The sequence below is a fragment of the Ascaphus truei genome, chromosome 3, assembly GCF_040206685.1.
Source record: "Ascaphus truei isolate aAscTru1 chromosome 3, aAscTru1.hap1, whole genome shotgun sequence".
NCBI classification, from domain to species: Eukaryota; Metazoa; Chordata; class Amphibia; order Anura; family Ascaphidae; genus Ascaphus; species Ascaphus truei.
The window spans coordinates 64738262-64755289 of NC_134485.1; the positions used below are offsets into that span (position 1 = coordinate 64738262).

The window sequence follows — 17028 nt, forward strand, 5'->3', positions numbered from 1 at the left end:
ACGCCACACATCTCCCTCCCGCAACCGGACCGCGAGGCCGCGGCCTCCACTCACACACCATGGCAACGATGTCCCTCCCCCTATCCCGCTACCTCACACAGTGTAGCTCCCGCGAACCGCACAGCACGCCACATCTCCTGCACCTCACACAGCTCCCTACCGCAACCGGACCGCGAGGCCCCCTACCCCGCTACACCATGCCACCAATGTCCCTCCCCCTATCCCGCTACCTCACACAGTGTAGCTCCCGCGGACCGCACAGCACGCCTCACATCTCCTGCACCTCACACAGCTCCCTACCGCAACCGGACCGCGAGGCCCCCTACCCCGCTACACCATGCCACCAATGTCCCTCCCCCTATCCCGCTACCTCACACAGTGTAGCTCCCGCGGACCGCACAGCACGCCTCACATCTCCTGCACCTCACACATCTCCCTCCGCAACCGGACCGCGAGGCCCCCTACCCCGCTACACCATGCCACCAATGTCCCTCCCCCTATCCCGCTACCTCACACAGTGTAGCTCCCGCGAACCGCACAGCACGCCTCACATCTCCTGCACCTCACACATCTCCCTACCGCAACCGGACCGCGAGGCCCCCTACCCCGCTACACCATGCCACCAATGTCCCTCCCCCTATCCCGCTACCTCACACAGTGTAGCTCCCGCGGACCGCACAGCACTCCACACATCTCCTGCACCTCACACATCTCCCTCCGCAACCGGACCGCGAGGCCCCCTACCCCGCTACACCATGCCACCAATGTCCCTCCCCCTATCCCGCTACCTCACACAGTGTAGCTCCCGCGGACCGCACAGCACGCCTCACATCTCCTGCACCTCACACATCTCCCTACCGCAACCGGACCGCGAGGCCCCCTACCCCGCTACACCATGCCACCAATGTCCCTCCCCCTATCCCGCTACCTCACACAGTGTAGCTCCCGCGGACCGCACAGCACGCCTCACATCTCCTGCACCTCACACATCTCCCTCCGCAACCGGACCGCGAGGGCCCCTACCCCGCTACACCATGCCACCAATGTCCCTCCCCCTATCCCGCTACCTCACACAGTGTAGCTCCCGCGAACCGCACAGCACGCCTCACATCTCCTGCACCTCACACATCTCCCTACCGCAACCGGACCGCGAGGCCCCCTACCCCGCTACACCATGCCACCAATGTCCCTCCCCCTATCCCGCTACCTCACACAGTGTAGCTCCCGCGGACCGCACAGCACGCCTCACATCTCCTGCACCTCACACATCTCCCTCCGCAACCGGACCGCGAGGCCCCCTACCCCGCTACACCATGCCACCAATGTCCCTCCCCCTATCCCGCTACCTCACACAGTGTAGCTCCCGCGAACCGCACAGCACGCCTCATCTCCTGCACCTCACACAGCTCCCTACCGCAACCAGACCGCGAGGCCCCCTACCCCGCTACACCATGCCACCAATGTCCCTCCCCCTATCCCGCTAGCTCACACAGTGTAGCTCCCGCGAACCACACAGCACGCCTCACATCTCCTGCACCTCACACATCTCCCTACCGCAACCGGACCGCGAGGCCCCCTACCCCGCTACACCATGCCACCAATGTCCCTCCCCCTATCCCGCTACCTCACACAGTGTAGCTCCCGCAAACCGCACAGCACGCCTCACATCTCCTGCACCTCACACATCTCCCTACCGCAACCGGACCGCGAGGCCGCGGCCTACACTCACACACCATGGCAACGATGTCCCTCCCCCTATCCCGCTACCTCACACAGTGTAGCTCCCGCGGACCGCACAGCACGCCACATCTCCTGCACCTCACACAGCTCCCTACCGCAACCGGACCGCGAGGCCGCGGCCTACACTCACACACCATGGCAACGATGTCCCTCCCCCTATCCCGCTACCTCACACAGTGTAGCTCCCGCGGACCGCACAGCACGCCTCATCTCCTGCACCTCACACAGCTCCCTACCGCAACCGGACCGCGAGGCCGCGGCCTACACTCACACACCATGCCACCAATGTTCCTCCCCCTATCCCGCTACCTCACACAGTGTATGACAACACCTACCACTGGAAATCAGATGTTCGATGAAATAAAATATGTTTTCCTAACTATTTTACTGTCTGTATAATGTACACAACACTCACCCACACAAAACCCCCTCATACACACACACACACACGCAAACATCCTGTCATTCTATGCCACACACTACACTCAAAAACATGCCATTTTTAACATGTGTATGACCAACAACACGCACTCACACACGTCACACACACAACATGCCTCATACACACACACACGCCATCACACACCAGCAACACACACACATGCTCTCACACACACCACACACCATGCCACCGATGTCACTCCCGCTATCCCGCTACCTCACACACTCTACCTCCCGCGGAACAACCAGCACGCCTGACATCTCCTGCACCTCACACATCTCCCTCCGCAACCGGACCGCGACGCCGCGGACTACAGTCAAACAGCATGCCACCAATGTCACTCCCGCTACCTCACACACTGTATGACAACACCTACCACTGAAACTCAGCTGTTCCTTACAATAAAATATGTTTTCCTAACAATTTCACTGTCTGTATAATTTATTCTAAAACACTTCACACCACCACTCACACACAACACTCACCCACACAAAACCCCCTCATACACACACACACACACACACACGCAAACATCCTGTCATTCTATGCCACACATAACAACAAATCACACCTCACCTTCACCCTCATAATACACACACTACACTCAAAAACATGCAATTTACAACATGTCTATGACCAACAACACGCACTCACACACGTCACACACACAACATGCATCATACACACACACATGCCATCACACACGCCACATACACACATGCTCTCACACACACCACACACACAAATACACAAACACATGCACACACACACGCACTCAGCAACGCCACACGCCCTCAACCACGCAACACACGTACTCACACACACACACCAACCTCCTCTGCTGATACAACACACAAAACAACACTTCAACATAACCTTAACTACCACACACAACACAACCACCACTAAACAAACACACACACCCAACCCACTGTTCCAATTACCTACCCTTCACCATACACACTACACTGAATACAATGCACATTTACACGTCTCACCACCCACTCCCATTGCACATCAACATCCCACCACACACAAACATATACAACAACACAACACCTCCGCTACTAACACACCTAGCACAATAAATCACCTCTTCCTTTCAATAACATATTTTACACAAAACATTACTATTTACACATCTGTCTAATTTATTGCACACAAACACTCAACTAACCAACACTGACACACACACTCACACACCACACACTCACTATCACATCACACACTCACTCATCCACACACACACCCCACACAATCAACAATCACACACAATAATTACATACACACACTATTCTGCCACACACACAGCCAACATTAACACAAAACAAAAACACACACAACATTTCAACACCTACACAAACGCACACCAAACACAAATAAATACCCCTCACCTCACACAGTGTAGCTCCCGCGAACCGCACAGCACGCCTCACATCTCCTGCACCTCACACATCTCCCTACCGCAACCGGACCGCAAGGCCCCCTACCCCGCTACACCATGCCACCAATGTCCCTCCCCCTATCCCGCTACCTCACATGAGTGAAGATATACTTCACAAAGCACAGAGACACAACCCATCACTCAATGTTACCTTTTCACCTGACATTTTCAACGAGGTACTCATATTGTTAGAAGATACATGTCTCTCTATCAATAACAAAAAACTACTTCAATTAGGTCTAGAAGCTCCCCAACGTCATCATCACGATGTACTCAATACAGACCTTATGCGAGAGAAACAATACAATATTTCCATACTACAAGAATATGTTGCCACAAGAAAACCAATGTTAATTCCACAACAACTTAACACCTACTGCACCGACACACTTTATTCGAGCAAATACCCGGTATGTACCTGGCAGATACCTGGAATGCGCCGCTCCTCACCTCTGACAAGCCCCGTTGCATTTGCCTTCCCAGCCTGGGTTCATGCCTGGCTGATGGGCGGCTGATCTGTTAAATGAGGATGATTAGGATTTAATAGGCTGCAATGCTTCGCGTGTCTACCAGATGGCATAAATTCATGAATTGTAATGCAGTGTATATATATATACTGTGCAGTATTGCAGCCAGCGGGAATAAAATGCTTCAATCCCTGCCTGAAAAATAACTCAATGTACTCGGGCAGAAAACAGTCACAAACCTCAATACACCCGGGTATACCCGAATTCGTGGGACTAGCCAAGCTCGAATAAAGTGTGTCGTCAGTGTATGACAACATCATGCAGCACATAAACAACGAACAAGGTGCAATCCTGTTTCTTGATGCTCCAGGTGGAACAGGCAAAACATTTCTCATAAATTTACTCCTTGCAGAAATAAGAATGCACAATCATGTTGCACTTGCACTTGCATCATCTGGCATTGCAGCCACTCTTATGGATGGAGGAAGAACTGTGCACTCAGCTCTTAAATTACCACTAAACATTGCTCATGAAGAAAACCCAACATGTAATATTACCAAGACATCTGGCCAAGCCCGTGTTCTTCAAATTTGCAAACTTATTGTTTGGGATGAGTGTACCATGGCGCATAAAAAAGCACTTGAATCCCTTAATAGAACCTTGCAAGACTTGCGTAACAATAAACAAATAATGGGTGGTGCTGTCATTCTTTTAGCTGGTGATTTCAGACAAACACTTCCAGTCATACCACGATCCACACCAGCAGACGAACTTCATGCATGCCTTAAATCCTCTATTTTATGGCGACATGTCAAACATTTTCCATTAACAACCAATATGCGAGTCCAACTACTCGGCCACTCAAATGAACAACTTTTTGCACACACACTTCTTCAAATAGGTGAAGGCACTTTACCTACTGACTTAACATCAGGTGAAATTGCTTTTCCCACACATTTTTGTCACATGATGACATCACTTGAAGATCTCATACATCACGTCTATCCAAATCTCTTACACAATTACACAAACCACCAGTGGCTCTGTGAAAGAGCCATCCTTGCTGCCAAAAATACTTCTGTCAATGACATCAATCATCAAATTCAAGACATTATTCCAAACACAATTACTCAATACAACTCAATCGATACAGTTGTGGATTGCGATGAAGCCGTTAACTATCCACCTGAATTCCTACACTCCCTCGAACCATCAGGGATGCCACCACATCATCTTCGCCTCAAAGTTGGAGCACCCATCATGCTACTTCGCAACCTACACACACCTAACCTTTGTAATGGAACCAGACTGTGCATAAAAACATTGATGCCCAACCTAATTGAAGCTACTATCTTAACTGGCAACACCAAAGGCCAAGATGTCTTCATCCCCCGCATTCCACTCATTCCTACAGACATGCCTTTTACTTTCAAACGGCTACAGTTCCCCATCAAACTAGCTTTTGCTATCACCATTAACAAAGCACAAGGACAATCTATAAAGTGCACTGGTATCAACTTAGAATCACCATGTTTCTCCCACGGCCAGTTATATGTTGCGTGCTCTAGAGTTGGATCCCCCCAACAATTGTACATCTTTGCTCCAACTGGAACTACCAAAAATGTCGTTTACAAACAAGCATTACAATGAACATTGACTTTCCTCAATTTCCATGAACTCTACATATTGCCATAAGAAATTACAAAAAAAATGAAAGACACTCAATACACTACTGTCATCTTTTATTACTACATTATTTTACAACACACACTTTAACATTACATCAAATACACTCCTCTCAACAATGGACATTCACATCTTTCAAGAAGCATTTCCAACAATAACATTTTCAAAAATAACTACCGTAACAACTAACATACACTTCAAACATTTGCCCTCATATACATGTGCTTTCTACTACTGTTGATTTACAAACACAATTCTAACTAATATTACATAACATTGGCATCACATTACAACTTTCACATACAACATTTACACATACTTATTCACACTTCACATCCCGGGCAACGCCGGGTTTCTCAGCTAGTATATAGATAAAATAAGATAGAGCAATCTCTAGCCCAGTGCTCTTAGAGAGTGATCAGGTAAAAAAAAAAAAAAAAAAAAAATAACCACTAACTTAAAATGGCGTACTGACAAAATGATCACTGAAAAGGTATGCAGATGTAATCGCCTGCTTGTAGCGTCCCTGTATAATTGGGTTAAAGGATACTGTTGCTATAATAGCAAAATAGTAGTGTTCTTAGTTAGTTCGTCACTGGTATATACCACTTTTTAACTGCACTAAGTTACATAAGCTTATGCTTAGTTTATTAACCCCGTCAGGGTATATTTCACATAACATTTGTATGCATTTCGCAGAGGGACCTGCTACTGAGACTTACCTTGACGTTGGTTAGCAGGCTTGTCATTATTTGATCAAAGGATGTAACCAAAAGTCTCCTTTGTCTTACAGACTTAGGTTTCACTATGTATACTGCTGCGGCCGAGTTTATTCGAGCATTTGCCCGTTCTCGGCCGCAGCAGTATCCTGGCGTGCGCCGGAGGGTGCCGGGCGCGCGCCGAAGCAGAGGAAGAGCGCCCTCCGATCGGGGTGCTCTCCCTACCGCTGCCGGGTCCACCGGGTCCCCCGGAACCCCGTGCCGCCGTCCCCCACATCGCGGGACACCAGGGCTCCCTCGGGGAGCCCTGGACACGCGTGCAGGGGGCGCAGGCACCCGATGACGCGTGACAGCGCATCGGAGACGCGCGGCACGCCGAGGGGCTGCCACTTGCAAGCCGGGAAATCTCCCGGCTTGCGGAACTGGCCACACTTCAATAAAGTGTGTCGCCAGTGTATTTAATTCCCCATTTATTGTTAGCCCAATGGGAGAAGCGCAGGGATTCACTTTCTGTTTTTTATTAGTTAGATACTTAATGTATCTGTTTAGGCTTTAAACAGTTATGTGGCACAGACATATTTTAGTCTAAATCCTAGATGGGCAACCCCGACAAGTGGCGAATTGGCCATGAAAGTGTGGCAAATTTGAGTTTGACACCTGCGGCTACCTTGAAAAATAGGTTGCCCACCAATGGTTAAAATAGTAGGAAAGATAGCGCCAAAGGATAGTGTAGCAATTGTGGAAGGTTGCACTGTTGCAATGAAATGTCTGTTTCTCCCTGGCTGCGATGCTCACTAGTTGGAGTGAGGAAGCGCAGCGGAGCACATTGTCAGCAAAAGAGACTAACGGCAGATATCGGTAAGATATCACTGCAGGCTGGTAGTGCTCTGGAGCCAATCAGAAGCCATGCGGTTCACTCAATAGTTATGTCCATGTTTGCCATTATCGAGTGCAAGCACGCTCGAGCACTAACAAGAATAACACTGCCAAGCTTAGACTATGTCCCTAATGCCATCATATCGCCTTCCTCTGGGAGGATACTATACAGGTCAGTGGTCACAATTAAAAGGTTAAAATATATATGTAGCCAGTTCCCCTCTGGTCCCCTTGGCTCCCTGCTTACCACTGATGCACAGTAAAAAAGAGTGAATTTTACTAAAGGGTAATAAGTTCTGCGTACATCAGAAAAGATAAAAACAAGCAATGGATTAGTGGGGTTACCACACTGAGGGACGGCTGGAAATGTTGCTCTTCAACCGATGTAAGGGAAGAAACAGGAGACCAGCGGTCATCAGTCCAGGTAGAAGACCCCTTGAATCAGTGGAGTACACTCCCTCCGTCTCAGGGTGATTAGATGGTAAGTTCACAGTGCTAAGTCCCGCACACAAGTCCCGTAGCAAGGCACAGCAGCCTCCGTTAGTCCCACTACAGTGAACGCCGACAGCACACCTCTCCGAGTCGTAGGGCGCCTGCTGATGATGTCACGGAATTCCCCTCTGTTGCAGTGTCTAGAGGAGCGTCCACAGCGGCGTATAGCACACAGGGCAGCGTGTAGTGCACAAACCGGCAAAAGGTGTCACAGGGGACAGAGAGAAATAAACCAAGGGTACTCTTGGCTACAAATGGGTATGGAAAATGAGCAGAAACACATTCCAACGCGTTTCGTAACGAAACCCCTTCATTATTCACCTGGTCCTTGGGAGTTGAAGTGCCAAAATTCAGGGATTTCTTTCTCTTTGTGTCACGATTACATCAGATTTAAGTTTTTTTTTTTTTTAATACACTGAGAAAAGGCAACATTCACCCAATTAAAAAAAACAAAAAAAAATCCCAAATTCAACCTGACCGTTGTAAGAATAATCTGCAATTACATCTCCTCTCTGCCTCCACTGGTTTTCAGGATGTTATTGGGATAAACAAGCTGATGCTGGCACAGAGAGGCCCTCTGCCTCCTGCCCAGTGACGGATGCCTCCTCCTGGCAGGTTGCAGCATTTACAATATAGCGAACCAGTACTCTGTGCATTGTGATGTCACCGATGAGTTCACGTGACCTCGCAATGCTGTGGTCTGCTGCCAGGCACAACTTATTTTGTGGAGGAGTTCAGCCAGCCAAGAAATAGGAGGCATAGATTATTTTTAATATTAGTATTATAAATATATCTGAATCGGGACATTCCCCAGAGATTAATTTAAGTATTCAGAATTCCAGGGGGAGCTGCCAGTGGAGAACATTTATTTTTTGAAGTTCAAATAGAAAAAAAGAGCCGTCACAACACACGGAGACATAGCCAACATTATTACTTCTGTCAGCGGAATAACGCAAGAAATAATGCAGTAAATATTGCATTCGTGAAAGAGAACTCACGCGTTACCATTGTTTTCAATGGTGCTTGCAGTAAAACCTGCTGTAATAATGAGGTGAAGTAAACACATTGTGTTAATAGTAATAAGACCATTGGCTGCGGTGGTAGTAAAATTAAAAAAAAAGTGTATGTAGCCCTATGCACAGTACAAATTACACAAAACAACAAATCAATGCACTCAAAATACATTTCAAAATACAACCCGTCATATATGGTGCTTAAAGCACTAGGAGCGGATGCTGGATTTCAAATCAGGGTCTCCCACTTCAGCCAATGCCAGCACAAATGAGACACTCATTTATAATAATAATAACTAACCATGCTGTTTAAAATGGCATCCAGGACACGTTACAGTAGGTGGGAGACTGGGCATGACATGATTCTGTCTCCTTGTCATGTCCTCTCACCTTTGTTCTCTATCTCTCGGGCCATAAATGTGCAGAGAAGTGTACTCACAAGAAAGCACCTCTGTTAAATTGATCAGCAGTGCGCAATTTATCAACCAGTTTAAAAAAAAATAATAATAATTTAAAAAGCACAAACCACGCCTGCTGTCTCTTTTTAAACTTGCTTGCATTCAAATAACGGGTGGAAGATGGAAAAGGATTATAGAGAGGGTTGCAAAAATATCACTGTATAAAAATCTCAAAGATAAAGTAGGTTGTATTAGATACAGATTGTAAATTCCTTGGATTATGGAAAGGACAGCAAATAGACCAGCGGAAGAGGTGGGGGAGGAGAGCGCGGAAGTGGTGGGGGAGGAGAGAGCGGAAGTGGTGGGGGACGAGAGAGCGGAAGTGGTGGGGGAGGAGAGAGCGGAAGTGGTGGGGGAGGAGAGAGCGGAAGTGGTGGGGGACGAGAGAGTGGAAGAGGTGGGGGAGGAGAGAGCGGAAGAGGTGGGGGAGGAGAGAGCGGAAGAGGTGGGGGAGGAGAGAGCGGAAGAGGTGGGGGAGGAGAGAGTGGAAGAGGTGGGGGAAGAGAGAGCGGAAGAGGTGGGGGAGGAGAGAGTGGAAGAGGTGGGGGAAGAGAGAGCGGACGAGAGAGCGGTGGGAGAGATAGAGAGGAAGAGACAGAGTTGAGGGGGAGAGTAAGCCTGAGAGAGTGAGCGAGAAGGGGGGAAGTAGTGGGGGGGAGAGAAGAGTGGGGGCAGTGAAAAGTAGGAGGGAGGGAAGAGCAGGAGGGGAAGTGAGAAAGAGGGGGGGAGAGAAAGAGGGGGCAAAGACAGGAGAGATGGGGGAGAGAGACAGTTTCCACCCTCCACTTTCCAGGATTCTGTTTTATTTTCTCTAGAGACTTCTATGGATGCATACATGGAGAGAGGAGGTGGGGAAAGAGAGGATGAGGAGGGAGAGGATGGAGGGAATGGGGGGAGAGAGAGTATGGGGAGCAGGAAAGAGATGCTTGTGATGTTTACATATTTTTAATAAGGAAAGCTAAAGAAAAAAAGTGTACGCATGGGTTATATGGACTATATATTCATTTTTTCCTGTTGCGGACCGAGTCTTGCAGTTGGACTTAAGAACTTGCCCCCAAGCTAATTTGAGTTTGACGGGCTTGCCTAAGCGAATTCAGATGGCTGAAGTCAATGGGATGAAGTTTAAGTGATAAATGCTTATTTTAGCATTTCTAATAACAATTAAAAAGAACAGGATGTTGTATATTCTTTTTGCGAGTACTTTAAGGTAATTTACTTTGTCTTCATTTTTTAGCAGCTACGTGGGACACAATCTCTCTAACCTCCTCTGCCCACTTAGGTTTTTTTCTTCCCTGGCAGCCCTGTGTAAAATCCTTATCTTTGCACCATTGTGTTTTTCTCACAATCCGTTTTGTGTGCATCACTCTTGTATGTCTCTCTCGTACATCCTTTGAACCCTTCATATGTCCCTCTCTTCCCAGATTTCCTTACGGTCCCTTTAAGGTTTTATGATCGCCACTACAGGGGCAGCCTTTACTTTTCAGCTACAGTTCTGGGGGAAAAGGTCTCCACAAGCTGTGGCAGCTCTTCAAGATCCAATTGAATCTGGGAGAAGAAGCAGAGAGAGTAGTACTTGCTCAGGGATTACAGTACGCTTCTTGTTGGTTCTTGCTTCTCACCAAATTCAACTATCTACCGATTGGGCCCAGTGGAAATTAGTTGTATGGTGCAATAGGGTTTGGTTGAGGCACTGGCCTCGCAGGTTGGCACAGGGCACTGTGGAGACAGCCAAGAAGCCCCATGACACCCTGCGGATGGAACAGCTGAACAGGACATACAACATCTGTCGGTGGAACAGAGCATGGAATTCCTTACCTATTGTATAAGTATATGTCAACACTTAAATGTTTTTGTGGCTTATATTGTTATTGCCTTTGATATCCACTGTGAACAGCGGGAGATGTTGAAACATTGTATATTCATAATAAAGATTGCAGTGATGCCGTTTAGGCTGTAGCTTTATACAACATTTAATGGCCTCATATGTTGTTTGTGTAAAGTGAAACTTTAGTCTAAATTTCATCTTTCAGTTCAAAAGAGATCCTTGTAGCTACAGTGAAATGTAGGTTTATGGCTGATTATTCTACATTTTAATGGTCTAAAAATCATTCTTCACAGATTGTCATTTCATATAATCTTTTGAGATCAATCTCTTATTCACATGGACAACAGACAAAGAGAGTTCTCTTCTACTAAAAACCATGTTAGTCCATAATCATAATCCGCATCAATTTGCAACAAAACACATGTAAAACGCATAATGTCCAGATTTACTAAATGGTGCTAAACATTAGCCCATTACCCATTTAAGCTTGAATGAGCGTCAATATGGAAAACAAATACATCTTTGTATTTAAAATATGTTTGTATTGAATAATACCCTATGACAGTTGAAGTCATTGAGAGCTCTCTTCAAGGTCCTCATTTTTAAGAGCTTTCATTTGTAAACCCTAGCTCCTACTCTCTCACTGTTTTAGTCATGCTGAGCTTCAGGAAAGAAGGTTGATCAATGTGGACAAAGGATAGAAGGGCAGAAAATTATCAAAAGGAGAGATCCAGTGAAACACAGGGACGTTGGTTGTATGACTGGGTTGATTGTGTGGTCTTTTGTTCTGTTATTTCCCTTGTTTAGGGCGTCTTCAGGTTTAGAGGGAAGGGGGACACGTTAATTAAAAGAAATGATCTAGTAATGGCTAATATTTTGTCATTTGGGAGACAACACTATTTGTAAAAGGCCTTGTGTAGGTCCATTTAGTGCCTTAATTTTCTATAGATAAGTGATTGAAAACCAAAGCTAATCAGAATGCTGCAAGAATCCCCATTCCACTGATTGATACAAGCCAAAATGCTTGTTTACTACATAGTCTGTACTAAGGGTTAATTCTGGCTCATACTACAAGGTTTCATTTATTTATAAAACATGGAGAAATTATGTTAGCAGATGCTTGAATATTCTCATTGACCAACTCCTTGTTGTTCTGCGTCAAGAACCAAGAAAAAAAATAATAATCAACATGGCTTACCATGACCAATTTATAGTAACAGACAAATATATATTTTAAATAATTCAACACCCAGTTTGGAAGCTAGCTAAATATATATATATATCAGGAGTTTGATCATAGAAACATTTCAACAGAAAGCAAACTGCATTTAACGCATAGTAGAACATTTCTACTGTACCAGACTGTTCTCAAGGACCAGTGTTTGGGAAAGGATGGAGAGATTGCATAGACCTAGAAACTGCATAGTGTTTGTACCAGCAGACGAAGAACCTGCCCATTTTAACTTCCAGGCTCTGTTTCAATCCTTATACATGTACTGGAAAGGCCAAGAGAAAGAGGACAGACTCTGGTATAAGCTGAAAGGGTCCACAGAATAATCTTTAGAGAGGGTGCATGTCCCAAGTTGGCCCTTTTTCTCTAGATCAGTAAGCTTTGTTTTAGTTAAATGTTTCATTTAAAAATTGGGTTTCCAAGTCTCCTGCAAGTTCCTCTGTGATGATCCAGATCAGATAAGGAGCAGCAACCAGTGACTGTGCCATTGTCCCTGCGTTTCACACTCAAGTAAAATATCATAACTTGCAAAAAGCGACCACCATGAAAAGCAATGTTTGGGAGTGTATGTGCAGTGCAATTGGTGGCTTGCACATATACACTGGAAAAGTGACACATGAAATAAGCATATGGTTAATCAATTTTAATTTGCTTAGATTCTTACCTGAGTTTACTTTGAGGTGTCAAGATGTCCAGGGCAAGGGGAGATGTTCTGGAAGTGTGTGTGTTAAGGGACTCCAAGGAGGGGCTCTTACGGGGAAAACGCTCTGAAGTCAACTCTTCTCTTTGCCCTTTAAATTTATCTGTAGGGAAAATGTAACCAGTAATCAGTTTTCTGTGCGTATTAAAACCATACATAACTCACAGGTCACACACACAGGGTTAAGACCATGAGAAATCTCAAATTACAGTACAACCCAACGTAATTACCCAAAATCCTCAATAGCACTCCCCTTGACTAAAAAGTGATTGCCTCATGGAGTATTGCATGGGGACAGATTACTGACCACCATTTGTACCAAAAAATTCGCCAGGGAATCACACTGTTGAGAGCCATTTTTGCAGCGTTGTCCATAGTGCTCTTCCCCTACACTTTGCTGTAGTATTTCTACAGGACATGAACAAACCATCTTAAACGTCTGTAAGGGTGAGACACAAGTGGGTGTATTTCATCATTTTCAACCATAAACAATGGTTGAAAACGATGTTGACGGGCAAGGTGACGTGACAATGCTTGGACTAGCTTATTGGGTACCTAGGAACATTCTTGATGGGCCCTGGAATCAGGTGGTCCCTCTAGACTGGGCGACTCCAGAAATCTTGGGTACATTTGCAAGACTGGTCATACCTCCAATGACAATGGATGCACAACTTAAGTGGCTGGTGAAAAAAAAGGGCAGGGGTCTTTTACATAATTGTTCCTTTTTGCACACTCCCTGGTCACTGCACCTACATTTCATTTTTTACCAAGCAAGGCATAACAACGGAGATCAGCTTGCTCTCTGTAACAATGTAAATACTGCTTTCAGTAGTACAGGGGCACACTTTCTATGCTTAGCACAAATGACATTGGATGTTCAGTTACAGATCCTCGAAATCCAAGTGACCCATGCAAGATGTCCTCCTGCTAATTGTTTTACCCAACCATGACAGTATCACGAAACAGGGGGGAACAACAACATTTCAGTTACTGATCTTTCGTATGAAAATCAATTTTGTAATTCACAGCTTTTGCTGAGAGGAAATGGCTTGTTATCCTGTGAAATAGCAGAAGCTATAGACTGTTGCGCACGTAAGCTAAGATCTTGGCTTCGTTTACAATGGTAAGAGAAAAAAACTAAACAAAAAAAAGACATTCTAACACAGGTCCGCCCCCCCCCCCCCATCCCCAAGCCTGCTCCCATCTCCAAAATATCATTCTTTACTATTGAGATTAGTGTGGCTTTGCAAATTAGTATGCTCCATACGTTACATTTTAGTTTCTGAAACCCCTTTGAAAAAAAAAGTGTGTGCGCGCCGAGCACACGCACTATAAGTGAAACTCATTTGTCTTCTGTTACTGTTTTGTCACAGAAATTGTATGTGATGGTGCTGTTTTTAATTAAAAATCAAAACACAATCAGTGACAACACACAAAGAAGTTTGACTTAGAACGCGCGTGCTCTGCACACACACCCTGTTTTAGCTATTTGCACTTCTATATTTATACTAACTGTGAATTCCGTGTTGAGTGAGTGTGAGAGAGTGTGAGAGAGAGTGTGAGAGAGAGTTAGGGTGCCGGGGTGACCTGGGGGGTGACCTGTGGGGATGGGAGGGGAGTCCTGGGAGGGTGGGTGACTGACTGTAGTCACTGTCTGGGTGGGACACTGACTGGTTGGTGGATGACTGACCCGCTTGTGCAGTAGAGAGTTCACTGAGTCAGGCAGCTGATCACTTCTGGGGTCCTGCGCATGTCGCCGGGTGGCCTGCGCACACGCACGTTGCCGGGCCTGCGCACACACTTGTCGGTCTGAAACGCGTATGGCGCTGGCCGCGCCATTACTGCACATGGGAAAATCAATACGGGCTTCTGCGCATGCGCGGAGCTGCATGCCCTGTACAGTTTACAGCCTCCACTGCACATGCGCTGCTTACATGTGTGTCCCCTCCCCCAAATCTTTAGCTGACTACATTTAGCAGCTTGTAACCAAGCCTGGCTAAAATGCAGAGCCAATAAATACACTCACGGACACTACTTTCACCCTCATGGCGCAGTAGTAGAACCTGTATTCTAGGCTCTGCTCAAGAGCTGGTAGCAAGTTACATAAACTAGAGTTAAAACCCTAGCTCACGAGTCAAAAAGATGCAATAATTTACCAAGTATAAACAGAGTGAAAATATAGAACGCATTAAGATTAATTTCAGGACCATGGTCCAAAATCTATACAGTACATCTACCTCAACATAACCAACTACACAGGAGTCGTTTGTTTGTTTAACCAACTATTCTTTGCAACATTGTATTGAGCTTTATAACAAAAGAACAAGCAAATATAATAAAACAATAAAACATACACAAACATTACATAAGAGACTCTTAGGGAAAAATGTATTTCTTACATAATTAAAAAACGCATCAAGATTCCAGTATACATTATAATGATGTATTTTATTGCAGCCCAGATTAGACAATGTAACCTTATTAATAAGAAATAGATATCTCTATAAACATAAAGAAGTCCACCGCTCAGCCTAATGTGACCTGGTAAGTGCACCTAAGGGAAAGGTCGAACAAAAAGGAGTCCCCCGTGGGGGGGATAAAGAGAACAAAGTCCCTTAATCCGTGCACAACTACTTATAGGCCAAATTAATCACTATAAATATAGGGATTAATGGGTCATATTCCCAGAGGTAGACACAATCCTGGCAGTGTACTGTACTGGACGTGATATGATACATAAGATACTGATGAGCGAGGGAAATCTGTGATGCTGTGTGGTCAATAGCGAAAATTACTTTAACCAATTGCTCGTAAAATAATGGCATAAAAATCTTTCACATAATGTGGGGAAGAAATAAAGTGAACAATTAAAAATCCTTTGTCTATCCGTGAGGCAGCACCTCCACCGTCAGTATTAAAGGAGCTGAAATGAACGTGATATTAGTTATGTCAGAGACTGTTGCAAAATGAATCGCACAGAGCCCTGTTGATATAGAGGCAATATATAAGCTATAAACAAATTCCAGGTTATTCATAAGAAATAGATCAAGTATGTATTATTTCTTCACATTGAAAAACAAAAAGTTGGTTAGAAGAATGTTTAAAACAAAGCCTTATTTATTTTACTCCTTCACTACTATAGGTTTGCTGAAAGATGCCATCCATGTGGGCTTTAATAATTAACTGGAACCTGCTTGAGTAAGAGCTGCTTTTATGGTCATCTATGTCCCTTACTCTGAATTTCCACAGGTATACCTTTGTTTGTGATATTGGTGTTTGATTATGCTGTAATACACTAAGGGCTGTTTTTGTTTGTGCTGAAGCGGGCAAAAATCCCCATTGAATTTGATGGGGAATTTGGGGTGAAAAAGTCCTGTTCCACCACTTTGGCATATATAGAATCAGTCCCCTGGTGAAACGGGTTGGTTCTCAATGTGGGACAACTGTCTCTGTGCTAAGGCAAGGGCACCCTGTTTTTGCTGCACTATGGCAAGGGTTCAAGTTCAGTCCTCGAGGGCTACCAACAAGCCATGTTAGTAGTGCTATACACACACACACGCACACACCTATCCAAGTTGTCTTTCAGGTACAGATGTGTCCTCCTGTTCTCTCCTGGAAAGTATCTTCTTGTTAAAAGTCATTTACCATCATATCTTCCAAGATATAAAATTCCGCATTTCAGTTTAGCACAGGAAAAACACTAATTGTCCTGAGTATTACTTACATATAACAGATCTATGATACAGTATTTCACATCAAATATGGCACATGCTTTTCAAAGATGTGTGTCACCTGTTGCCCCTTTCTCCTCTCTGGATGGAATACTCATTCTTCTGACATTATCCTATTTCTTGCTTTGATATTATCCTTCTCCGTTTTAGCAAACAAATGCAGTGTCTTTTTATGCATAGAACGCTCCCACGGTCGGCATTCTG

General features: G+C 45.4%; 1 protein-coding gene across 1 annotated transcript in view; it reads right to left on the reverse strand.

Annotated features, from left to right (window-relative positions):
- SPECC1 (sperm antigen with calponin homology and coiled-coil domains 1) overlaps positions 1 to 17028 on the reverse strand; it is a 140702-nt gene that overhangs the window by 72187 nt on the left and 51487 nt on the right. Inside the window, exon 7 of the mRNA XM_075594178.1 lies at positions 13058 to 13196. Within this exon, the coding sequence (XP_075450293.1) occupies positions 13058 to 13196 (139 nt within the window). The remainder of the gene's footprint in view (positions 1 to 13057; positions 13197 to 17028) is intronic.